At 60.8% G+C, this 26,126-nt stretch overlaps 1 protein-coding gene across 4 annotated transcripts in view; it reads left to right on the top strand.

Annotated features, from left to right (window-relative positions):
• Nucleotides 1–11,771: 11,771 nt before the first annotated feature.
• The window catches only part of PPFIA1 (PTPRF interacting protein alpha 1), a 110,636-nt gene continuing 96,281 nt past the window's right edge, over nt 11,772–26,126 (top strand). For all 4 annotated transcript variants that reach the window (XM_062195685.1, XM_062195684.1, XM_062195683.1 and 1 more), the window contains exons 1-2: nt 11,772–11,845; nt 12,768–13,031. In XM_062195685.1, the coding sequence (XP_062051669.1) occupies nt 12,768–13,031 (264 nt within the window). In that variant the 5' untranslated portion in view covers nt 11,772–11,845. The remainder of the gene's footprint in view (nt 11,846–12,767; nt 13,032–26,126) is intronic.

Genomic DNA, 26,126 nt, shown 5'->3' with positions numbered 1-26,126 from the left:
CCCCGGCCCAGGCTCCGGCGGTCGTCCTGGCTCTGCCGTCATTGTGTGCCACACCAGGCTGCGCACTCTGCTCTCTGCTTCCTGGGACCGAGTGGGATTGTGGGCCGAGTGCTGCGGGCAGACATGAAGCTCCCAGCGTCCACTCCCCATGGCCCTGATGACCAGCTCTGGGCCTCCCAGCCGAGGCCCCTCCAGAGCGGAGACTCAGGCCTGGGGAGCCCCCTCCATCCCTCCCTGGGCAGCACGCGGTGGCGGGGTGGGCGGCTCACCTGCTCCATCCGGGTGAGCTGCTGTTTGCTTGCTTGGTTTTTTTTTCAGTTTTTACTACAGGTCTTTCTCTTTCTCACGACCTACTGAAGCCCATTATCCCAGGACAAGTCCCTGCTTGGCCAGTGGGCGGGAGCCGGGCACAGCCGGCACCTTCTCCCCCGCGCCCATGCAGCCTGAGCTAATGCTGCCTGCGGGCCGTGGGAATGGGGGCGGGGGCGCCCCAAGCTGCCAGCCCAGCCAGGGGCACCGCACAGCTGGTCGCTGGGAGTCCCCCGGGGGGGGGGGGGCGGGCAGCTCCCAAAAGAAGAGGGAGGGATTTCCTTCCCTCTGTGCTAAACGTCTCGTCCCGAGGCAGAGCAAGTCTGAGCCCCAGACCTGCAGGCAGAGGGAGATGGACCCCGGCCTCCCAGCGTCTGCCCGCCCGCCTGCCCCTCTGCAGGGACCCTGTCCTCCACTCTGCTCCGGCGACCGGCTCTTAACTCTTACTCATCCCGCTGCCGCACCCTCTTCCAGGAAGACCGCCCTGCTGCCCCCGACCTAGGTGGTTCTACCACACCTCACACCCCCTGCCCCAGCCCTTCTGTTTTCCTTACCACTGAATGTGGCTTCCTCGGGCACTGTGCCCTCAGCACCGACCTCAGGGGCAGCCCAGGTCCACCGTGCCTGGAGCAGATGTCCACCTGGCTCTTCCTCTCCTTCCCCTCCCAGGACCAAGCCGGCCACCTCACTGCCTGCAGCTCCTGGCTTCTCCTTTCCCACTGACCCCCACCAGCTAGAAGCAGAGCAGGGAGCCCAGGGAGGAGAGACGCGGAGGGCCAGCTCCCAGGAGTGCTGACTCCATGGCCTGAGAACCCAGGGACTGGAAGACATCAGCCGTGTGCAGAACTGGGCCAGCGTGTTATGGGCAGCAGGTGCAAAGGGCCGGGGGCAGGAAGCAGCTTGGAGGGCCACAGTGACAGCCAGCGTGAGCAGTGCTGAGTGAGCTGTGGGTCTTAGTCCAGGTGTGTTGGAAGCTGGGGAGGCACTCGACCTGGTGAGCTCCCTGCGTGGTGAGCCGAGGCTGAGGGCCTGGGCTCTGGGAGATTTGGAGCCGGCTGTGCCAGGGCCTTTGTGGCCACAGCCCCCTCCCCCCCCCCCGCAGCTCTCACTGTCGCCTGGAAAGGGTCACTGAAGGCACAGAAGGACGGCACCCAGGGTCGGGGCCAAGGCGACCTGGGCTCCAGCCGTCCACCGGGCAGCGTGCAGGCCTCCTCCCGGCCGCAGTGCAGACAGAAGGGCCATCCCGTCGGGGCCGGCTGCACGCCCAGCTGTCCAGGGACTGCCCCGGTGTACCCACCCCAGCCAGGCACTGTCCCGGAGGAGACCGAGGCTCGGCAGCACTGGGGACCGACTTCAGCCCCAGGCTCGCACGCACGAAGGACCCGACGCCTGACTTCACATCCTGAGTCCTTTTAAAAAAAACAAAACCAAACCTTTCATTGTGAACTACTTCGTTCACACAAAACAATGGAGGTGATGTCTTGCCAGCTGCCGATCGCGGCCGCATGGCACGGCCGCCCACGCACCGCTGCCCCTTGAGAAATGCAATGTGCCCGGACCAGCCTCCCCTCCCGCTCCTGACTCACGGCAGCCCTCCGCCCGCCCCAGGCCACCGGAACCCACGTCTGGCCCTGGCCCCAGCTCCCCTGCCTCGCGATTTCCCAGAGCACACAGCGCGTTTGCCTTGTGAAGCCGCGTCTTCCAGCGGGGCCCCTGCAGGGTCCCCTCTCCCCACGCTCCCCAGGCCCCAGGTCCACAGCGCAGGCGTGGGCAGGGTGGTTCCCCTGGAGGCTGCGAGGCAGACCCGAGCCAGGCTTCCGGGGCCACCTCTGCAGGCGGCTGGCAGCCCTGGGCGTGCACCCCGCAGTCCCCGCTTCTGTCTACCCAGGGCCTTTCCCTCTGTGTGCCTCTGCATCTGCCCTTTGCCTCGTAAGGGCCCCGCCCCTTCATCTGGGGTCCCCCCGAGCCCAGGGTCGCTTCATCCCGAGACCCTTACCTGCGCTGCATTTGCGAAGGCTCACAGGGTCAGGTGTGTGGGTGCCAAGGGCGGGGATCTGTGCCTAGCTTTGGGGAGCCTTACCCACAATTTTTTTCAGAGACTTATTTTTATTTATTTGAAAGGCACAGTTGCATCCGCTGGTTCACTTCCCAAATGGCTGCAACGGCGTGGGCTGGGCCAGGCTGAAGCCAGGAGCCAGGAGCTTCTTCCAGTGGGTGCAGGGGCCCAAGCACTCGGGCCATCCTCTGCTGCTTTCCCAGGTGGAAGTGGACTAGAACCGGGCCCCATTGGGGATGCCGGGGCCTCAGGCTGCAGCTTAACCTGCTAGGCCGGCGTCCCATACCCACAATTTACTCACTGATGGGAGAGCCAGGACAGGGCCACGCCTAAGGCCTCTGGCTGGCCCCCTGCTACGGGAAACATTGCCCAGGATGCTGTGTGGGGCACTGGGATGCTGCCAAGTGTGCAGGGGACGGCCGGGTCTCCCCGCCACCGCACTGCTGTGCTCAGAGCCCATTTTTGCCCACAGCCCTCCCCTGTCAGACTAGCCTGGAGCTTCCAGTGCGGTCTGCCATGGCTGTCGCCTCTCCCGGCACCTCGTGCTTGTCCGGTGGGGTGTGTTTCACCATGTGATTAAAGACACGGCAGGTGCAACACTTGCTTCAGGCTTACCTGCCCCGGACCCTGCCTGGCCAGGCCATTGAGGCTGGCCACCAAGAGGTCCTCCTGATCTACTGAGTGGGTGCACCGTGGGTGATGCAGACCCTCCCAAGGAGCCTGCGGGTGGGCTGGGGCGCGGCTGGAGGACCTGCTCCCAGCTCCCATCGCTGCTGGCGTCAGGCAACTCACAACCTTGCCACTTCTTACGTCGGAGGTTCCCGGGGGCAGCAGCTGCTCCACAGACGATGACAGCACTGGTCTGTGCCAGAGAGCGAGACAGATGGACAGATAGACAGCTGTCCATGCCCTGCTCGCGGCTGGGGTGAGGACCCTGCCTCCTGACCCCAGGGCCCTGCCCTGAGCTGCTTCTTCACCGCGCTGGTTATAGCCTCTCCGTGCTCCTCACACGTCGGTGAGCACCTGTTAGCATAGCCACCGTGGTAAAGTCAGAGGGGTCCCGGGAAAACCCCAGCAGTGCGCTGTGAGGGCCGGGACCACGGCATGCCGGGAGTGGATGCGGGCAGGCTCCTGCCAGGAGCCACCCCTTCCAGGGTGACAAGGAGCCCCCGACCCTGTGCTGCATTCCCGGAACCAGGGCTGGGAGCCTTGCCAGGCTTCTCCTTGGGACACAGTTCTTGGAAACCCGTTGTGGCAGCGCCTCCCGGCCTGGCCGCGGCTTCCTCGCAGGGGTTGGCCGCCGGCTTTGGCGTGATGTGGGTTTCCCTTCTTCCGGGAGCTCAGCGAGTCCATTCAGGGCTCTGCTTCTGGGAACTCTCTCCTGCCGCCCCGCCCGGGGCCTGCTCGGCTCCATCTGCACCGTAGGTGCCGCCCTCCCGGCTCAGGGGCCGCGTTACTCAGAATGAAACATTTCACTTGGGCGAGAGGCGGAAAGGGAGTCCCCACCCCCACCCCGAGAGCCTGGCTCTACTTCCCGGGCTTTGTTTTGGATCTCGGCCAGCCGGTTCTCAGACACCGGGCTGCAGGCGCAAGGACTGGGTTCCCCGGGGCAGCCTGTGAGCCGTCTATCGTCATCCCAGGGCAGGTGCGGCTCCCAGGCGCGAGGCTCGGCCAGGGTCAGGGTGGCCGCGGCGGGCGCCGGCACACGTGCCCCTTCTGTGGTGGGGACATTTTTCTTCTCACGTCCGATCAGATCGACCGGGCAGTCTTGACATCCACTGGAACTCAGAACACAAGTGTGCGATAAGCACCCAAAGTGCAAGACAGCCCCAGACCCCTGCCCCAACGCCACAGGCGCGAACAGCTGGAGGGGCGTCAGGCAGAAGCCACACAGACAGGCAGACGGACGGCTGTCAGCAACGCGGACCCCGACCCGACCCCGAGACGCCAGAGAAGGCAAGGGACCAGGGGCAGGCGTTTAGCCTGGTGCTGCGACTCCCGGAACCCCGGGCCCAGAGCTGCCGGCTCCTGCTTCCAGCTAATACAGACCCTGGGAGGCAGCGGGTGCCGGCCCAGGGGGTCCTGCCACCCCCCGGGGGGGGGGCTGGGTTTGTTTCCAGTTCTGGGCTTTGGCCTCAGCCCTGAGCATTCAGAGAGACAACCAGCAGGTAGGGGTGGGCTCCTTCCCCCTCCCCTCCCCCTCCCCCTCCCCCTCCCTCTCCCCCTCCCTCTCTCCTTCTCCCTCCTTTGCAAAGAAAAAACGATGAAGGATGTAGGGGCCGACAGGGCGGTGAGGCAGGTCAGGCTGCTCCGGCATCCCACGCTGGAGTGCTGGTTCTGCTCCTGGTTCACACTGCGCGTGCACCTGGGGAGGTAACGGGAGATGGCTCAGGTCCCTGTGCACCTGCCACCCGTGGGGGAGACCTCAGCCTCACCCAGGCCCAACTGTTTGGGCCATTTGGGAAATGAACCAGTGGATAGAAGGTCGAATGGGGCCGGGCCAGGCTGAATCCAGGAGCCAGGCGCTCCATCCGGGTCTCCCGAGTGGGTGCAGGGGCCCAAGGACTTGGGCCATCCTCTACTGCTTTCCCAGGCCATAGCAGGGAGCTGGCCTGGAAGTGGAGCAGCCGGGACTCTCCAGCCGGCGTGAGGCAGGATGCTGGCGCTACAGGCGGGTGCTGTCCTATTCCCTGCACCACAGCGCGGGCCCGGGTGGGTTGTGTGGAGGTCTCCGTCCGCATCAGGACTCCCTGGGCCGCCGCTCGGCCCGCCGCTCACAGGACCGGCGCGCACTGTGCGCGGAGTCACTGGGCGGTGATCTCATTTGCGAGGGTGACTCACGGCCGGCCGGCAGAGGCAGCAGGGCCTCGAGCAGGCCCTGCAACACGGCACAGCCACGGCGAGACTGAGGGTCCGCGGGGCTGGTCCTCCCCCACGCGCTTCCGTCCGTTCCAGGCACATCCACCTTCACCTCCGACGGGGGGGGGGGGGGGTTGCCTGCCCCTGCATTTGCTTGGTGTCAGCGGATTCCTTTGAACTCTGAACTCATTTGTAACTTCTCTATGTTTATTATTCAGTTTAATTCTCTCGAGAGGGTTATAATGCTGTATCCCTTGTCCTCAATTTTAGGACTGGTTTTTCTTGCTGTTTGGAATTGGGGAAAATATCACTGTCCTGAGAAATAGCAGGCGTGTCCTGGAAACGTGATTGGGCAGTATCTTCCCTGATGGTCTCAAGATAGCTGCCACAGCCCCAGCCATCAAGGGCAGAGTCCCAAAGAAGCCACGTGGCTTCTTCCTGTTCTATCTTTCATCAAGGAGGAAAATTTCTCCCCCTTCCCTGTGTCTCACTGATCAGAGCAGGGCCCCAGGACCACTCCAGGCTTCAGGAGCAAGAGGGGACAGACATCAGTGGAGCTGGGCCAGTCCTTCACTCCAGGAGGAGGGTACATGGCCCAAAAGAAAGGACTTGGGGCTGGCGCTGTGGTGTAGCAGGTTCAGCCGCAGCCTACAGTGCTGGCATCCCATGTGGGTGCTGATTCGAGTCCCTGCTGCTCCACTTCCGATCCAGCTCTCTGCTGTGGCCTGGGAGGGCAGTGGAAGATGGCCCAGGTCCTTGGGCCCCTGCACCCGCGTGGGAGACCGGGAGGAGGCTCCTGGCTCCTGGCTTTGGATTGGTCCAGCTCAGGCAGTTGTGGCCATTTGGGGAGTGAAGCAGTGGATGGAAGATCTTGCTCTCTGCCAATCTCTCTCTCTTTGTAACTCTGCCTCTCAAATAAATGAATATTTTTTTTTTTTAAAAAAAGGAAAGCACTTGTGCTGTGGTGATAGCAATCACCGACACAGCTCTTCGCCGCTCACCTAACCCTCAGAGCAGCCCCGCAGGGGGTGCCGTCTTCCTGGCTCTGCTAGTGAGAAAACAGGCTCAGAGAGGCCCAGCAACCTGCCCGAGAGCACACAGCCACGCAGGAAGAACAAAGGGCCAAGGCTGGGAGCAGGCCACCTGGCTCCCGATCTCACTCACTCACTCACCTGTATGGCAGGGCCTGCCAAGGAGGGGGGAGCTGACTCACCAGCCGGGAGCCGGAGCAGCAGCCACCAGGACACCTGTCATTTGCAGCTGGGGAGGCAGCATGGGTGTCACCACCCCCTGCCTCCGGCGAGGCGGGGCCGGGGGCTTGGCACAGTCAAGGGAGAGATAAGAGCTGCAGGGCCCACCCCTGTCTGGGCCCTTGTCCCCGTCACAGCGGCACATTCTGATTCCGCGTCTCCATCTGATGAGCACGAGGAAGCTGTCAGGAGGCGCAGGTTGCAAAATGCTTATGACTCGATTTTAAAATATAATTATACACACGGACGAGACAGAGGCATGACGCCCCTGTGCGAGGCCGGGACGGGCCAGGTGCCGGTGTCTCCCAGAGCGCGCCGGGCTGATGGAGAATGTCTCGTCTGAGCCGAGGTGGCGGGGTCAGAGCCCGGCACTAACCAAGGATTTGTTTCTTTTATTTAAAGCTTTATTAGTTTGAAAGGCAGTGTGTGTGTGTGTTTGTGTGCGTGTGTGTGTGTGATAGACACACAGAGAAAGAGAGAGAAAGATCTGCCATCCGCTGATTCACTCCCCAGCTGGCGGCAACAGCCAGGGCAGAGCCAGGCTGCAGCCAGGAGCCAGGAGTTCCTTCCGGGTCTCCCACGTGGGTGCAGGGGCCCAAGCACTTGGGGCCATCCTCCACTGCTTTCCCAGGCCATAGCAGAGAGCTGGATCGGAAGTGGAGCAGCTGGGACAGGAACCGGCGCCCACATGAAGCCAGTGTAACAGGCGGCGGTTCGGCTGTTCCACAGTGTCGTCCCCGAACAGAGTTTCAAGTCCAGTCTTGGGGGCCGGGGGGCGCCTGTGGATGCAGCCACGAACCAGCTGGCTTTGGAACTAGAGTGCTGGGTTCAAGTCCCGGCTTCTCCCAAGTCACAAAGCAAGGGGTGTGGGGGGTGTCACGTGCACGCTCCGCTTCCGTGGAAGGTGTAGGAGGCACCTGCCCTGTGAGTGAGTCCCGTGGGAGATGTTTGACAAACGCGCCGTTCTTTTCATCCCCTCTCCCAGGGCCTGGCCTGCACAAACCCAGCTCCCAGCAGGCGCAGGATGGGCCAGAACGTCTGTGAACTGGTGTGAGCCCTGCGGGCTACTCTGTAGCTGTCCATCATGGCCACGTGGGGACAGAGCCCGGGTTCAGTGCAGCTCCTGCCCCAGCTCTGCTGCACGAACTGGAGGTGCCTATGGACAAGTCCTGTTTGCTCCCCTCCCGGGCTCCAGGGTCCTCCACCCCACCCTGCCCCGGGCTCGGCTCTCCACACGGAGCTTCCTCTGAATCACGCGGCCCTGGACTCGGGCCATGCCCTGATGGCAGCAGGAACCCTGCTTCTCGGGCCACTGACGCCTTGAGAATGGACAGGCACCCGGGCCAGGCCCCTGGCTGACCACGGACTCGGTCTGCTTCCTGGTCGGCAACAGCTCCACGGGACAGGAACAGGTGCAGAAGAAGGTGCACAGCAAGACGGGAGCCGGAGGGAGGACGGCCAGCCCTGCTCTGCTCCCAGCAGCCCACTCTCCTGGGAACGCCGCGATCCCTGCCCAGGGACCTCACCTCCTTCCACTAGGCTCCCCTATACATGAATCTTTTTTTTTTTTTTTAAGATTTATTTATGGAGCCAGAGCTGTGGCTTAGTGGGTTAAACCGCCAACTTCATCCTAGATGGGCGCCAGTTTGAGTGCGGCTGCTCCATTTCCCATCCAGCTCTCTGCTGTGGCCTGGGAAAGCAGTGGAAGATGGCCCAAGTCCTTGGGCCCCTGCACAGGTGTGGGAGACCCGGAGGAAGCTCCTGGCTCCTGGCTTCAGTCCTGGCTGTTGTGGCCATTTGGGGAGCGAACCAGCAGATGGAAGATCGCCCTCTTCCTCTCTCTCAGCCTCTGCTCTTCCCTCTCTGTAATTCTGCCTTTGAATGGCAAAGTGACAGAGAGAGAGAGAGAGAGAGAGGGAGAGAGAGAGATGGATGTTCCGTCTGCTTATTCACTCCCCAGATGGCCACAGCTGTGAGGGATGGGCCAGGCTGAAGTCGGGGCTCCCACATGGGCAGACCCAGTACTTGGGGCCCACGTCCTCAGGCCACCTTCCCCTGCTCTCCCAGGCACTAGCAGGGAGCCGGATGAGGAATGAGAGCAGCTGGGACTTGAACGAACGTTCTGATGGGGATTAGGGCACAGCACGTTGCAGCTTAGCCTGCTGAGCCACAGCGCCAGCCCTCCCCCTCCCCCCTAGGCTCCGGGACAGCCCACGCGCCAGCGCAGGACGACTGTGTTCGCCAGGTGCTGAGACAGCACAGGCTGACCGGCTCGGGGCGGCCCGCTTCACAAACCCCCGGTGGAGTAATAACGTTCGTAGAGTCAAACTACCAGAACTTCTTCTTTTAAAAAATAGTTTTTATTGTTTATTTGAAGGCAGATTTACGTCGGGACAGAGAAGTCTTCTATCCACTAGCTCACTCTCCAAATGTCCATAATGGTCAGGCTGAAGCCAGGAGCCAGGAGCTCCCTCCGGGTCTCCCACACAGGTGCAGGGGCCCAAGCACTTGGGCCATCCTCTACTGCTTTCCCAGGCCACAGCAGAGAGCTGGATCAGAAGTGGAGTGGCTGGGACTTGAACCGTTGCCCATATGGGATGCTGGTTCTGCAGGCAGGGACTTGACTGGCTGCACCACAGCGCCGGCCCTCACTGTCATCTCTTTGCCCAGCCTTTTTTTTTTTTTTTTTAAGATTTATTTATTTATTTGAAAGTCAGAGTTAAACAGAGAGAGGAGAGGCAGAGAAAGAAAGAGAGAGGTCTTCCATCTGCTGGTTCACTCCCCAGTTGGCTGCAAAGACTGGAGCTGCGCCAATCCGAAGCCAGGAGCCAGGAGCTTCTGCCAGGTCTCCCACGCGGGTGCAGGGGCCCAGGGACTTGGGCCATCTTCCACTGCTTTCCCAGGCCACAGCAGAGAGTTGGATCGGAAGTGGAGCGGCCGGGTCTTGAACTGACGCCCATATGGGATGCCAACGCTTCAGGCCAGGGCGTTAACCCACTGTGCCACAGCGCCAGCCCCTTCACCCAGCCTCTAACAGAGAACAAGGGAGAAAACACGTTCTGTGTTCGGTGTGTTCCTGATGAGCCGTGGAAGCACACCACCCAACCTCGGAGTGCTCCTCAGGCAACGCCTCAGGGACGCGGTTAGCGGGGAGCTGTCGGTAACCACAGCACGAGCCGCTCGGCTCCTGACGGCAATCCTCACGGCTCCTTCTCGGCGTGGATTCAGTGGAGTCACATCTGTGGGATTTGTCTTTCCTAATGGTAAAACCAAAGCGTGGGGGCAGGATATGGCCTCGCGGCTGAAACTCAGGCCAGGGGGCCTGCATCCCACGAGCAGTGACGGGGTCGCGTCCCTATTCCAGCTTCCTCCTAAGGCAGACCCCCAGGGGGCAGCCGTGATGGCCCAAGTAATTAGGTCCCTGCCACCCACGTGGGAGACCTGGACGGGGCTCCCGGCTTCCATTTGGCCCTGCCAAGTGAACGTTACCAAGGTTCCTGCCGTTTGGAAGTGCCCAGGATTTAACCGATCTCTTTTCTGCAAGCCATTTGGCTGCCACAGTTTTCCTCTTAGCATTCTGTCATCCGGATGAATGAAATGGATGAATGAAAACGAATGTAACCCTAGACTCTCGTCTTCCGGGAGCCAAATGGCCGCTTTCCCGTGAGCCCCAGTGGGTTTCTGCTTTCTCTGTGGCTGAGACCTGCCTCCGCCGTGAGGCCCGCCGTGGTGCCGAGCTGGTTCTGCAGCATCAGGTCCCCCCCCCCAGCAGACACCATCACAGTGGGGTTCTCCACCCCCCCGCAGGCCCAGGCCACGTCCGTGTTCCTAGGCCCGGGCCATTCCCCGCTCACACATGTCCCACACGTGTTCATGAACCCGATGAACGCTCCCCACGGCAGAACCACATTTCATTTCGGTGCCCGTTTCCAAGGAGGCGGCGCCGTGGTGAGCTGTGGGCAAGCAGGGGCTGCGTGTGCTGAGCCGCTGACCCTCAGAACTGCAAATCCGGTGAACCAGACCCTGGCTCGGAGACCCGGGCACCCCTGCACCCCTGCAGAATCGCGGACCTAAGCGGTGGTTTGTTTTTTTGTACAGTTTTAACATGGCAAAGAGCTGGGGCAGAGATGCAACGGGCGTGTGGTCCCTGGTCATCCAGTGCTTGTTCTAGGTGATCTTACCCATGGAGATTCGAGGGACCGCCTGGAAGGTTCGGGTGCGGCTCCGGCTGGCAGCTCCTGGCTGCACACCAGCACCCAGCGGCCAGTGGCGGCCGCAGCCGCTGCCCGGTCGTTTTGGTTTGCGAAGACCTTGCGCTCTCTTGCGCCCGACCGTGCAGGGGGCGGGCACGCGTGCGTTCCTGAACGCTGGGGCCCGCCACGCCTTGCGCGGGATGTGGCACGCGGCAGGCGCTAAAAACGCTGCCCAAGGGGTGACTGGTCACGCACGACTCGCAGGGGGGCTTCCCCTGCCTGGTTCTGCACCTGCTGGGCTCTCAAAGGCCCGGGCCCCGAGGGCAGCTCGGAGGTGCCTCCCCCGGCGCAGGCCCTGCATCCCGGAGCTGTCCAGGGACAGGAGCGGCCGTGCCCGCGAAGCCTGCACGTGCCCGCACGGCGCCCGTGAGCCTCGAAATCCGACGCTGCTGGTCCTGGCCGCCGCAGGTGCGGCAGGCAGCGTCGAGGCCGCCGCGTCCCGCCCACCCTGTAAGGATCCCCCCCCCGGGGCCGCTCCGGGCCCGACGCGGCGGGGTCCGGGCCCGGCTGTCAGCGGGCGTCGGAGGTCGCGGTTCGCTCTCACGCAAGGTGGCGAGTAGCAGCGCCGACGTGACGTCCGGGGAGCTTCGGGCTCGGGCCCCGGCGCCCAGCCGGCGCGGGGGCAAAGGCCTCCCGGGCTCCCACGGCTGCGGGAGACTCGCGGGCAGCCCGCAGGCGGAAGCCACCGCGGCCACCTGGCTCCGCGGCTCCCACCTGTGGCTCCGCCCCGGGACCCGTGTGGGCGGGGCGGGGCGGGGCCTCCGCGACGCTCAGCCAATCGGCGCCCGTGCGGCCCCGCCCACTGCCTCCCGAGGCCGCGGCGCCTGCGCACTCGCGGCCGCGGCGCCCCGGGGCCCCTCCCCCGGGGCGGTGCTGACGCTCGCGCCGACGCGCCGGACGTCGGGCACGTTGACGCCGGCGACGCGCAGCCGGGCCCGCTCCTCCTGCGCTCCGCCAGTGTCCGGCCGCCGGCCGGCCTTCGCGACGGGCGGCGGGCCGCGGGGCCGCGGCGTGGGGCGGGCGGGCGCCAGCTGCCCGCGGCTGCCTTCGTCGGCCCCTGAGCTCGCCCGGAGCGAGCCGCCGCGGGGCCTCGTCGCCCGCTGCCGCCGGCCAGCAAGGTGAGGCGCGGGGGCTGAGGCGGGCGCCGGCCGGGGCGCCCGGCGGGCGGAGTGGCCGCTCGGGGGCCGGGGCGCCGCGGGGGCGCGGCCCTCGGCGGGGAGCCCCCCCAGCTGCGCGCCCCGCCGCTCCCCGGGGGGCTCAGCCCTGGGGGCCGCGCGCTGACCGCGGCGCCGTGGTGACCCCAGCGCCGGGCGCAGGGGCGAGGACCTGTGGGCACGGCGGGCGGGCCCGGGACCCAGGGGCTCCGAGCGCCCCGGTGCTGGGGCGTGTGCGGCACCTGACGCGGGAGGCGCGGAGGTGCGCGCGGTGGGGGTCGCCGGCGCCCGCCAGGTGCGCGCCCTGGGCTGCTGGCTCTCGGGGGTCGCGGTGCCCCGGGAGCCTCCGGAGCGGTGCCCGGCCTTTCCGCCGGAGACACCCAATAGCCTCTGGTCAGCTCGCCTTTCACTTTTCCTGGCTTCCTTGCTGGCCGGCCCGCGCCCCGCCGACCTGCCCGCTTGCTGTCTTTCCATTGTGGAATTTCCACCCCCGCCTCCCCCCAGTGTTTTTTTTTTTTTTTTTTTTTTTTGGGGGGGGGCTGTAAACTGACGTAAGCGAGGTTGACCGACCAACCACGGCAGCCGCGGAGAAACACCTCTCCCAGCCCTCCCCGGACCCGGTTCCCAGGTGCAGCCCGCACACGTTGCTGTGCGATGCCCCTTCTCTGCCCGTCCTGCCCCTGCCCCGAGCCGGGCAGCAGGAAGGTCAGGTACCAGAAGCACCAGAGAGAGCGGAGCCTTGCGGGCACAGTACCCCGCGGGCCGCTCTGGGTCCTCGCTGGTCGCGGCCCCCTGCAAGCAGCAGGTGTGGGAGCGGGGACAGCCGGGGTGCCGGCGGGGCCGCAGGTGTGTGCCCCGGGTGACCAGGCTGCTGCCTGTCTTGCAGATGATGTGTGAGGTGATGCCGACCATCAGTGAGGCAGAAGGCCCCCCGGGAGGAAGCGGGAGCCATGGGGCCGGCTCCCCGGCTCAGCCCGACGCCGACTCGCACTTCGAGCAGCTGATGGTGTCCATGCTGGAAGAAAGGGACCGCCTTCTGGACACGCTGAGAGAGACCCAGGAGACGCTGGCGCTGACGCAGGGCAAGCTGCACGAGGTCGGCCACGAGAGGGACTCTCTGCAGAGGCAGCTCAACACCGCACTGCCGCAGGTGAGGGTGCCCTGCGGCTCGGCTCCAGGCCGCTGTGACCATGGCGCGGCGCGGCTCCGGGCCGGTGTGACCGTGGCGCGGCTGGGCTCCGGGCCGGTGTGACCGGTGTGACCGTGGCGCGGCTCGGCTCCGGGCCGGTGTGACCGTGGCTGCTGACGGTTGTGCTCACCGCAGCATTGCCTGGGGCCAGCTCCTCGGGACAGCAGCCACGCCCTGCCTTTCTGCGCTTGGGCCTGGCGTGGCAGCCCTCTCCGTCCTCCCGTCTCGGGCCTGGCGTGGGCAGCGCCCTCTGTCCTGTCTCGGGCCTGGCATGGGCAGTGCTCTCCGTCTTCCCCTCTCGGGCCTGGCGTGGCTGCGCCCTCCGTCCTGCCGTCTCGGGCCTGGCATGGGCAGCCCTCTCCGTCCTGCCGTCTCGGGCCTGGCGTGGGCAGTGCTCTCTGTCCTCCCGTCTCGGGCCTGGCGTGGGCAGTGCTCTCCGTCTTCCCCTCTCGGGCCTGGCGTGGCTGCGCCCTCCGTCCTGCCGTCTCGGGCCTGGCGTGGGCAGTGCTCTCCGTCCTGCCGTCTCGGGCCTGGCGTGGGCAGCCCTCTCCGTCTTCCCCTCTCGGGCCTGGCGTGGGCAGCCCTCTCCGTCTTCCCCTCTCGGGCCTGGCGTGGGCAGTGCTCTCTGTCTTCCCCATCTCGGGCATGGCGTGGGCAGTGCTCTCCGTCCTGCCGTCTCGGGCCTGGCGTGGGCAGTGCTCTCCGTCCTGCCGTCTCGGGCCTGGCGTGGCAGCCCTCTCCGTTCTGCCGTCTCGGGCCTGGTGTGGCAGCGCCCTCCGTCCTCCTGTCTCGGGCCTGGCGTGGGCAGCGCCCTCCGTCCTCCCATCTTGCTCGGGCCTGGCGTGGCAGCGCCCTCCGTCCTGCCGTCTCGGGCCTGGCGTGGGCAGCGCCCTCCGTCCTCCCGTCTCTGGGCCTGGTGTGGGCAGCCCTCCGTCCTGCCGTCTCTGGGCTTTCCGTGCAGAGCGTGAGTTTCCTGCGGATTCTGTCCCACTGACTGCAGTTCCCCTGGAGGCATCTGGTAGACAGACAGACGGGCTCTGCCCTGGACTGGACAGCTGTGTTTTGTGGGTCAAGTTTGTTTCAGGAGCTGGGAGACTGGAGGTTGACCCCCGGGGAACTTGAAACAGCTGGGGCTGTTTGACCTCTCAGGGCGTTTCCTGCAGAGCTGAGTGGGGTTCAGTGGTAGAGGAAGGAGAAGGCGGGGTGGGCTGTCCAGAGCACGGTGGGGATCAGTGGTTGCTGGGGGTCCGTGAGCTGTCTGCGCGCCGTGTTCCTTACCCGGAGAGGTGCCTTCGCGGTGGCTCCAGGGCGCTCTGACGAATGAGCAGGAGCAGGACTGCTCGCCCGGTGCGCTTCTCCGCCGTCCCCAGACGTCCGGAACACGACAAGCAGACACCCAGAGTTCCTTTTTAGCCATCGCAACTCGATGTCAGTGGTTTGTTGCTGTCGCGTTAGAGAATTCATTAAGATTTTTCTCTTTCAAGTCTTATAAACTACCAACTTTGTTTAGGTCAGATTTTAATGCCAAAAGCGTCAAAGAATTGGCCGGCCCGTGTTGTGCCAGGATTTTACTGTACGTGTTTGTAGGTCTTTTCCGCAGTTTTGTGTTTTTGTTGTGGATACGGCACATACGGCAGTGTGTCGGACACACGTGTGTTTGGTGAGGTAGTTACTGGGTGGGGCACGCAGGGGAGCAGGTGGCAGTGTGTGGCCCACGGAGCCTCCACGGGCCGCGGCGTCCGGGATCTTTCTGGAGAGGCCTGGTTGGCTGGAGGTGACGCCGCCGGTTCACGTCAGCGCCTGATTGCAGCACCGCAGAAGCAGCCAGGGGACTTGTTGTGCTCCTTCCCTCTTCCTGGAATCTGGCTGGGCTTCGCTGGCTAATTGTGTGACCAGATAAGCAAGTCGGAGAATGCTACAGAAAACAGAGCTGCCGCCTGCGTCAGAAGGCGTCCCCGATCCGAGTGTCCATCTCAGTGGATTTCCACAGGCAGTGCCGTCCAGGATCAGCGCCCTCACCCGGAGCCTGGGCGCTGCCGGGGCTGAGGTCGGAACGTCCTCCCAACCGCCTGCCGCCGTGTAGTGCTGGGGACCTGGGAGACGCGGTCAGGCCCGGCCTGGGCTCCGCCCTCATCATGGATGGAGGACGTTACTGTGTGAGGGGTTAGTTATCGTGGGAGCAGGTTAGCCATCATGAGGGCGGGTCAGTTATGGGAGCGGGTTACTGTGTGAGGGGTTAGTTATCGTGGGAGCAGGTTAGCCATCATGAGGGCGGGTTAGTTATGGGAGCGGGTTACTGTGTGAGGGGTTAGTTATCATGGGAGCAGGTTAGCCATCACGAGGGCAGGTTAGTCACTATGGGAGCGGGTTATTGGGGGTGGGTTAGTTGTCGGGGTGGGTTAGTCACTATGGCAGTGGGGTGGTTGTCGAGGGGGTGGGCTAGTTGTCAGGGTGGGTTAGTTACTATGGCAGTGGGGTGGTTGTCGAGGGGGTGGGTTAGTTGTCGGGGTGGGTTAGTCACTATGGGAGCGGGTTATTGGGAGTGGGTTAGTTGTCGGAGTGGGTTAGTCACTATGGCAGTGGGGTGGTTGTCGAGGGGGTGGGCTAGTTGTCGGGGTGGGTTAGTCACTATGGCAGTGGGGTGGTTGTCGAGGGGGTGGGTTAGTTGTCGGGGTGGGTTAGTCACTATGGGAGTGGGGTGGTTGTCGAGGGGGTGGGTTAGTTGTCGGAGTGGGTTAGTCACTATGGGAGTGGGGTGGTTGTCGAGGGGGTGGGTTAGTTGTCGGGGTGGGTTAGTCACTATGGGAGTGGGGTGGTTGTCGAGGGAGTGGGCTAGTTGTCGGGGTGGGTTAGTCACTATGGCAGGGGGGTGGTTGTCGAGGGGGTGGGTTAGTTGTCGGGGTGGGTTAGTCACTATGGCAGTGGGGTGGTTGTCGAGGGGGTGGGTTAGTTGTCGGGGTGGGTTAGTCACTATGGCAGGGGGGTGGTTGTCAAGGGGGTGGGCTAGTTGTCGGGGTGGGTTAGTCACTATGGCAGTGGGGTGGTTGTCGAGGGAGTGGGCTCCTCATGCAAGGACAAGTGTGGCCCCATCCTCTCTGTGTTACCTGCCGCCTGCCCTTCTGCCTTGAGACGAGGCAGCATCAAGGCCCAGGTCAGATGCCTGCGCAGTGCTCTTGGACTTGTGGTGTCTGGAACGGTGAGAAGTAAGGCTCTCTGAGTCACCTGGTCTGTGCTGTTACGGCAGCAGAACTGGACGGAAACGGGTTCCTGGGAAGCCCTCGTGCCCGCTCCCAGCAGCTGTCCCCGGGGATGGCCACGGGCCTGACTTCTCGTCACGGGCTATGCACACCTGTTCTTTACGTAGTCATGAAATAATGCGGCGTTCCGTTTCTTGATTCTTCCCTCTGCTCATGTCAGAGTCATGGGGCCTGAGCAGATGCGCACCCGCACCTGCTCTCTGGGCACAGTGGTGGGTCACTGTTCACCGTTGCCCATTCTTACAGATGCTGTGCTCGGTACTCCTGTACGTTTGTGTTGGGTTTGCACAGAGAGTGGACTTGCAGAGTGCCGGCCTGTGTGTGTGTCCTGCCGTAGTAGGGGGACCCAGCCAGGAGGGTGCCAGTGACAATCCAGGCGCGAGAAAGGCAGCTGTGTGCGTGTTCCCCAGCCTCTGGTGGTATTTTTTTCCCAGAGTTTGGGCGGTGTCAGGGCGGGTCGTCAGCTCGGGCCCTGGGCCCTGCCGGCCGGTGTGCGTGCAAGCAGAGCTGCTCTGTCTGCGCCGTCAGCGTTTGGAGGGCTTTTGTGAGGAAATGGCCTTTTGCCCCTCTGTGCGTGGGGCTGTCTGTTTTCTGTTTTCTGGTTTTTGTTTGTTTGTTTGTTTCAAAAGATTTATTTATTTGAAAGACAGAGTTACAGAGAGAGGTAGAGAGAGAGGGAGAGAGGTCTTCCATCCGCTGGTTCACTCCCCAGATGGCCGCAATGGCCAGAGCTGCGCCATTCCGAAGCCAGGAACCAGGAGCTTCTTCCGGGTCTCCCACACAGGTGCAGGAGTCCACGGACGGGGGCCATCTTCCACTGCCTTCCCAGGCCATAGCAGAGAGCTGGATGGGAAGTGGAGCTGCCAGGTCTCGAACCGGTTTTTTTTCAGCACTGCAGGCGGTGGCTTTATCCACTTCACCACAGCGCCAACCCTCTATTTTTCTTTTTTCTTGCCCTGCTGCACTGGCGAGGCTCTGCAGTATTAAAGTCGAATGGTGGTGTGGTGAGAGTGGGTCTTCTTGTCTTATTCCCAATATCAGGAGGATAGCTTTCACTGTTCCGGCCTTCAGTGTGACAGTTACTGAGGGTTTTGGTTTATTTGTGTTTTATTTATTTGAAAAGCAAAGCTTCAGAGAGGAAGCAGACAGCTCTTCCCTCTGCTGATTCCCTCCCCAGAAGCCCACAACAGCTGGGGCTTGGGAGGCTGACGCCTGTGACGGGGGACTCAGCCCGGTCCCCCGTGTGGATACAAGGACCCCAGCACTGGGGCCATGATCTGCTGCCACCCAGAGTGTGCATTAGCGGGAAGGTGGGGTGGAGGCAAAGCCAGGGCTCGAACCAGCTGCTCTGACGGGACGCAGGTGTCCTGAGTGGCTGCCTGAGGCTGTGCCACAACACCCACGCCTGCTCAGGGGTTTGTAGAGACTCCATTGAGACGCTGCTTGAAATCACTGTTACTGTAATGACTTAATTACTACACTTGTTCATTTGAGAAGAAGAGACAGAGGCAGGGACAGGGAGGAGACAGAGCCGCTCTCGCGCACTGACTCACCCCTCAGGGGCCTGCAGCAGGCCGGGCCAGGCCACAGCGGGCGGTGGGGATGGGGCCAGGAGCGCAGACTGTGGCTGGTGGGGAGCCAGCACTTGAGCCATCACCTGCTGCCTCCCGGGCTGCGCTGCAGGAGGCTGGAGTCGGGAGAGGAGCCAGGGCTGGAGCCCGGACCCTGCAGTCTGGGCTGGGGGAGTCTCAGCTGTGGCGCCACACACCAGCTGCCCTTGCTAAGTGTTTGTAAACACTCACGAGCAGGCGTTACATTTCTTAGCTGCAGTTTCTGCTTCTTTTCAGACGATTGTGATTTTCTGTTACGTGATGATTCAACTTTTCAAAATGTGCAGTTCGGGGCCAGTGTAACGTGTGATGTGTTCAGCGTCCTCCTGCAGTGCCAGCATCCCATATGGGCAAGTTTTAGTCCTGGCTGACCACTTCCATCCAGCTCCCTGCCAATGGCCTGGGAAGGCAGCGGAAAATGGCCCAGGTGTTTGGGTCCCTGCCACCCATGAGGGAGACCCTGATGAAGCTCCGGACTCCTGGCTTCAGCCTGACCCAGCCTTGGCTGTTGCGGCCATTTGGGGAGTGAACCAGCAAATTGAAGACCTCTGTCTCTTTATCTCTCTGTCTCTCTCTCTAACTCTGCCTTTCAAATAAATAAAATAAATATTTAAAAAATGTGCAATTCTAGAGTGAGTCTGACATCTACATTTATGTGTAGATTGACCTACAGTTTTACATTTTATATTGCTTTGTTAGGCACTGCTATCAGAACTATGCTGATCTCATCAAACAAGGTGCAAAGTCGTCTTTGTTTTTCTGTTTCCTAGAAGACTTCCTGTGAAACTGGTGTTTTCTTCCTTAAATGTTTGAAAGAATTGTTGTAACCGGTTGGTATAGCGTTTTCTTGTGAGAATGAAAACTTTCAGAATCAGTTTTTTTAAGTGGAATTAGGACTGTGAGTTAATATTCCTTCTTGTGTCTACTTAGGAATTTGCTCAGGCCACCCACCTGAACTTTGGAAGTGGAAACTGGCTTATTATATCCATTTTATCTGTATGATCTGTAGTGATGTCCCCTTTTAATATTTTTTTGAGATTTATTTGTTTGAAAAGCAGATACAGAGATCTTCGGGTCACTGGTTGACTCCCTAATGGCTGCAGTGGCTGGGGCTGGGCCAGGCTGAAGCCAGCAGTCTGGAACTCCATTTGGTTCTGCCACACGGGTGCAGGGGCCCAAGCCCTCAGGCCGTCTTGCTCTGCCATCCCAGGTGCGCCAGCGGGGAGCTGGGTGAGAAGCAGAGCAGGCGGGCAGGACCTGGCACTCCCGTGGCGCGGCGTGGCCCCTGCGCACGTGCCCGTCCCCTGGAAGTTCTTGATCCTGGGGATTTGCGCTTCGCCTCTTTTCCTGACTCAGTCTGGAGCTTCATCAATTTTGTGAGTCCTTTCAAAGAACCAACTTCTGAATTTTTATTTTTGTTGAGTTTTTCTCCATTAATTTCTGCTCCTCTTGTCTCCCTCTGCCCTTTGTTCTGGTTTCCTGAGTGGCTTCTCAGGTGGCGTGAGGGCTCCTTTCCCTTAGCATGCCTGTCAGCGGCACCTGCGAGTTTTGATAAGTCACATTTTCAGCATCTTACGTAAAAATGTTTTCTAATTTTCTTTGTAGTGTCTTTTATCGTCATCACTTCTTAAAACAAGTGTATTGCTAACGTCCCAGAGTTTGGGAGGGATTTTCTAGTTACCTTTCTGTTGCCCCTGGGTGGACTCTGTTCAGATGCCTGCGTGCGCTGTCTCCGCGGTCCCCGGAGTCTGGAGCCTTCCGGAAGGCCTGTGTCTGCCTGCCCAGGGGCTCCGTCCGTCCTGGGTTCTTGGACAGGATGGAAGTGCAGCGTTTCCCGTGGATGAGTTAGAGCGCTTTTGGGCATCATGGAATTTAAATTCTAACAGCCATATTTAAGTAAAATGAAATTTTAATAACATGGAGAATCTGAAATGCTCAAAATCAGATTTTTAAATTTTTAAAAATTTATTTGAGGCCGGCGCCGCGGCTCACTAGGCTAATCCTCCGCCTGCGGCACCGGCACCCTGGGTTCTAGTCCCAGTCGGGGCGCCAGATTCTGTCCCGGTTGCCCCTCTTCTAGTCCAGCTCTCTGCTGTGGCCCGGGAGTGCAGTGGAGGATGGGCCAAGTGCTTGGACCCTGCACCCCATGGGAGACCAGGAGAAGCACCTGGCTCCTGGCTTTGGATCAGCACAGCGCACTGGCCATAGTGGCCATTGGAGGGTGAACCAACGGAAAAAGGAAGACCTTTCTCTCTCTCTCACTATCCACTCTGCCTGTCAAAAAAAAAAAATTTTTTTTTTTTTTTTATTTGAAAGGCAGAGAGAAAGAGCTCTTGCATCTGCTAGTCCACTCCCCAAATGTCTGCACAGTTGGGGCTGGGCCAGGCCAGACCTAGGAGGCAGGAACTCCATGGGGTCCCCTGTCTGGGTGACCATCTCTGCTGCCTTCCAAGGAGTGCAGTAGCAGGCAGCTGGATGGGACGTGGAGGAGACCTGAGCCCAGGCGCTCCGACACGGGATGTGGGAGTGCCCCAAGCAGCCGCCTAGCTTGCACCACAGTGCCTGCCCCCCACAGTTTTTTGAGTACTGTCCTAAGTGGGAAATACCACAGCCACCCTCATGTGACAGGTTGCGTTCAGACGCTGGTGTAAGACCACCTTCAGGCTGTGTGCATAAGGTGTGTATGGAAGGTGAATACATTTTGTGTTTAAACTTGGGTTCCATGTCCATGCTGTCATTCAAATATTCTAAAATCTGAAAGAATCCAAAATCCAACGCTCCTAGTCCCAAGCACTTGGACGAGGCATTCTGAGCCTGCGAATTCCCAGCTTGGGGCAGGATGCATGTGCACGCCTGGCTGAGCGCCTTAGGACTCCCCGGTGCAGCTGTTCCCTAAGACACTTGGACTGCTCCCCTTCCCACCTGTACATCAGTGTGCGTTTTAATTGTAGGTATATTTTGGTACTGTCCTCTTGTACAGTTGGTGTTTATATAGCTTTATGTTCCTAGCTACCTTTTTTTTTTAAAAAATAATTTATTTGAAAGAGTTAGGAGGAGAGAGAGAGAGAGAAAAGAAGAGAGAAGAGAGAAGAAGAGAGACGAGAGATAGGTACGTCTTCCATTCACTGGTTCACTCCCCAGATGGCCGCAATGACTGGTGCTGGGCCTGGCCAAAGCCAGAAGCCTGGAGCTTCTTCGGAGTCTCCCACGTGGGTGCAGGGGCCCAAGCACTTGGGCTGTCCTCTGCTGCTTTCCCAGGAGCATTAGCAGGGAGCTGGATCAGAAGTGGAGTAGCCAGGTCTCAGACTGGCACCCATATGGCACCCGTATGGCACCCGTAACCTGCTATGCCACAGTGCCAGCTTCACCTTAAAAAAAAAAAGATTTGTTTATTTATTTTGAAAGGCAGAGCAACAGGGAGAGGGAGAGACAGAGAGAGATCTTTCATCCACTGGTTCACTCTCCAGATGGCCACAACAGCCAGGGCTGGGCCAGGTCAAAGCCAGGAGCCAGGAGCTTCATCTGAGTCTCCCACGTGGGTGCCAGGAACCCAGACACCATCTTCCACTTCCTTCCTGAGCCGTATTAGCAAGGTGCTGGGTTGGCCGTGGAACAGCTGGGATATGAGGAGCTGGCAGCGCAGAAGGCAGCTCTGCTGCTTCCTCAGAAGTTTATTTTTATGCACTTGAAAGGCAGAAAGAAAGAGGCAGGGGTCCGTGAGGGGGAGTTGGGAGGAAGGGAGGGGGTATCTTCCATCTGGTGGTTCACTTCCTGAATGCCTGACCTAGGCCGGAACCAGGGGCCAGGAACCCCATCCTGGTCTCCCGCATGGATGGCAGCTGTTGCCTCCCACAGTGCGTTAGCAGGAAGCTGGACCGGAACTGGTGTAGCTGGGATTCCAGCGGACACTTGCCCTGGACCCGTTTGGCTTCGCAGTACTATAGTTCTCTGCTAACGCCTTTTCATTTTGTCAGGTGCACTCTCGAGCAGGTGAGTCTGCGTGTGATAACTGCCTTAGTGGGCACCTCTGGGTCTGCGTGCGCTCTCTCTCTCTCTCTTTTTTTAAAGGCTTATTTATTTATTTGAAAGAATTACACAGAGTGAGGAGGAGAGGCAGAGAGACAGAGAGATCTTCCATCTGTTGGTTCACTCCCCAGTTGGCCACAATGGTTGGTGAGGCACCAGTCTGAAGCCAGGAGCCGGGAGCTTCTTCTGGTCTCCCACCCAGGTGCAGGGGCCCAAGGACTAGGGCCATCTTCTACTGCTTTCCCAGGCCACAGCAGGGAACTGGATCAGAAGAGGAGCAGCCGGGTTTCGAACTGGCGCCCGTATGGGATGCCAGCGCTTCAGGCCAGGGCTTTAACCCACTGCGCCTCCGCCCCAGGCCCCTCCGCTCCCCGGGTCTGTTTCTAGTTGTGTTTTGTGATTTCATGTCAGATGTTATATGTGAAAAGGTGCAGCTCTGTGGTGCTGTCCTTTTTTTTTTTTTTTTTAAGATATATTTATTTATTTGAAAGGCCTCTTCCGTTTGCTAGTTCACTTCTCAAATGACTCCAACAGCTGGACCTGGGCCAGGCTGAAGCCAGGAGCCATAAACCTCATCTGAATGTCCCACATGGGTTGCATGGAGCCTAGTAGTTGGGGCGTCTTTCAGTGCTTTCCCAGGTGCACTAGCAGGGAGCTGGATCGGAAGCCGAGCAGCGGGCACTTGGACCTGGCAGTCTAATGTGGGGTGCTGCTCCCAAGCAGGGCCTAACCCGCTGTGCCACAGCGCTGGTCCCTGAGTGCTGCCGTCTTGCTCCAGAGTCTCCTCCTGGCATCTGAGGTGCCTGGGGTGGGACCTGCGTGACTCGGGGCTGGGGTTTGGTCCTTGAGGGCCCGGTCTGAGCCGCCTTCACCACCACCGGGCGTGTCCCCAGGCACCTGTTGCTTGGCGGGTTCTGAGACCTGACTTGGGCCTCTGCCCGACCACTGGGAGACTGGGAGCTCAGCCTCAGGGCCCTGCTGGGGATGGGGCTCCTCTTTCCTCCCTCTCCCTGGGGTCTTGGCGCCTTAGGTTCCAGCCACTGCCAGACCTGTCCTGTGGTTTTGTCTTCCAGCTCACAAGACATCCAGAGCTCTGTTGGCCTTGCCTTCTGCTGGCTGCGTGCTCTGCTTTCTTTCCAGTGGGCTGGTGCCCTGTCCCTGCTTCCTTTAGGGCTGACACGTGCCTGGGGGAGAGCGGGCCTTGTGTGGGACTTGCTTCGTGGGCTCCCCTTGTGTTTGCCATCTCGGCCCCTCCGGTGTGGTTGCCTTGGAAGGCTTCTATCAAATGCAGTTAGCGTTTCTGGTTCTGGGTGGATGGATGTGCTGCCAGCTCCCCAGGCGTACCTCTGGGCTTGCAGCAAGACGTCGGTTGTAGCAGTCGTATTGATTATCACTGTTTGATAGCGAGCAGACAGAAGCACACACTCCGTTTCCAGTGAGAATCCCCCCTCTGCCCTGCCAGCCACTTAGCCACTCGATCACAGTGGAGTGAGTGGCCCACCCAGCAGGAGACACAGCCCCTCGGCCTCTGGCTCTCTCTGGGCCACAATGTAGATCCATCCTGCACGAGTGCCCTCTCCCCTTGCCTTGTCCCTGGTGGGTGAGTCACCTGGTGTCACTGTCTGAATTGATCCTGGGGGAGCTTCAGCCACATTTGCAAATGCAGGTTTTGTTCTTAAAGACTGGTGTCCTGAAGCCGCGGTCTTTCTGAAAGCAGCAAGTGTGATGTTTAAAAGGCATCGCGCTGGGAGAACTCCAGGACGTCAGAGCGAGAAGAGGGACTCCTCAGCATTCAGCTGTAGGACGGGTCCCCAGATGTTGCCTGTCTCTGTCCCACAGGCTGCTAGTCCTTGAGATGGGTGCCCGGAGCTCAGAACCCCTAAGGAAGAAGGTCCTACGATTACAGCTTGGTTGGGCTGGTGCTGTGGTGTAGCGGGTAAAGCCGCCACCTGCAGTGCCAGCATCCCATATGGGCACCAGTTCAAGACCTAGCTGCTCCACTCCTGATCCAGCTCTCTGCTGTGGCCTGGGAAAGCAGTGGAAGATGGCCCAAGTGCTTGGGCCCCTGCACCCACGTGGGAGACCCCGAGGAAGCTCCTGGTTCCTGGCTTTGGGTAGGCCCAGCTCCTGCCATTGCAGCCATTTGGGGAGTGAACCAACGGATGGAAGACCTCTCTCTCTCTCTCTCTCTTCTCTCTTCTCTCTTCTCTCTTCTCTCTTCTCTCTGCCTCTCCTCTCTCTGTGTAACTCTTTCAAATAAATAAATAAGAAAGATGACAGCTTGGTGAGAAATGAGTCTGCCTTGTCAGGTGTCTTCCGATCAGAGCGAGGGCTGCGCTGGTGGCAGAGTGGAGTGAGCAGAGCCTGCGGAGGAGGCTGTTTCTGTGAGGTCTGCACAGGTGTTACAGCCAAGCCAGAACGCCAGACGGCCTGACAGCCATGAGGCCCTAGGGTGAGGGGAGTCAAGGGCCCCACGATCAAGCTTGGGTGGCGCTAGCGGCACGGGAAGAGGTGGGCTTTCGGCTGCGTTTGCGGGTGCTTTTTGGTTGTCACAACTAGGGGCAGGGATGCCCCTACACCTTCCAGAGTGGGGCCCCATGACACAGAGTTACCAGGCCCAAGGTGAGGGTGCTGAGGCCGACACCGCGGCGTGAGGAGTCCCCGGCTTCGTCCTCGAGCCCCGGGACTGGTGGCAGCGCTTCACCGTCAGGTGATTGAGGGCCATCTGGAGCCCGTGCAGGATCTCGGCTGAAGCTGGTGAGCGACTCCGGCACAGGTGGCTGCAGGACGCCTCCTGAGGTGGGTGACGGCTGCCGCCCTTCCTCCCGCTGTTGGCTGATGGAGAGTGAGTGCTTCCTTTGGGACTACTGCCCGACCGTTCGCAGCGCTGTCCACACTCGTAGCTCACCATCTTGACAGTCGCCCTGCCTGCATGTCTTCCTCTGTTTCCTTTAAGTGTGTTTATGTGTCTGAGAGGCAGAGCAACAGAAAGAGGCAGAGAGCACCTGCATCTGCTGGTTTATTCCCCAGAGGCCAGCTGCAGCTGGATCGGGGCCGTGCCGCAGCCCGGAGCCTGGAGCTCAGTCCAGGTCTCCACACGGGCGGCAGAGGCCCACCTAGGACGTAGGTCAGCAGGAAGCTGGGTCGTAGTGGCCTGAACTGGCACCCAGGCCTCTCACACGTAAGCTGCCCCTCTTTGCCGCAGCACCCACTCCACCTTCCCCGTTTCTGCTGTGATCCGCAGCAAGGAGTCAGCCTTCATCCCGTTACTCCCCGTGTGGACGACTGGTCCAGCTCTGGGGTGTTGTTGAAGACAGGGTCCTGAGATACAGGTTGTGAGACACACCTTCACAGAGGAAGTGGTTACAGGGAGAGACTGGACCTTGGGTGTGTGGAGCGGGCTGCCTGCCACTCAAATTTTTATTTGTTTTGAAAGGAGAGAGATGTTCCATCTTCTGGTCCATTCCCCACATGGCCACAATGGACAAGGATGGGCCAGGCCGGCGCTGCGGCTCACTAGGCTAATCCTCCGCCTTGCGGCGCCGGCACACCGGGTTTTAGTCCCGGTCGGGGCACCGATCCTGTCCCGGTTGCCCCTCTTCCAGGCCAGCTCTCTGCTGTGGCCAGGGAGTGCAGTGGAGGATGGCCCAAGTGCTTGGGCTCTGCACCCCATGGGAGACCAGGAGAAGCACCTGGCTCCTGCCATCGGATCAGCGCGGTGCGCCGGCCGCAGCGCGCCTACCACGGCGGCCATTGGAGGGTGAACCAACGGCAAAGGAAGACCTTTCTCTCTGTCTCTCTCTCTCACTGTCCACTCTGCCTGTCAAAAATAAAAAAATAAAAAAATAAAAAAAAAAAAAAAAAAAAAAAAAGGCTGGGCCAGGTTAAAGTCAGGAGCCCAGAACTCCATCTGGGTCTCCCACGTGGGAGGCAGGGGCCCGAATACTTGAACCGTCACCTGCTGCCTCCCAGGGCGTGCAGCAGGGGAAGCTGGGACTGGAAGCAGAAACAGGCCTTGACCCAGACCCTGACTATGGGGCGTTGGTGCCCCACGGAGCGTCTTGACTGCTGCGCCAGGGCGTCTGCCCCGCTGGGTTGGCGGTGACGCGTCCCATCCCAGTGTGGGTCAGGCTGCCGAGTGCGCACGGCAGCCGGCAGCCGCT

The sequence above is a fragment of the Lepus europaeus genome, chromosome 7, assembly GCF_033115175.1.
Source record: "Lepus europaeus isolate LE1 chromosome 7, mLepTim1.pri, whole genome shotgun sequence".
Classification (NCBI taxonomy): Eukaryota; Metazoa; Chordata; class Mammalia; order Lagomorpha; family Leporidae; genus Lepus; species Lepus europaeus.
Note: the sequence above shows the minus strand (reverse complement) of the source record. Positions and strands in the feature narration are given on the sequence as shown.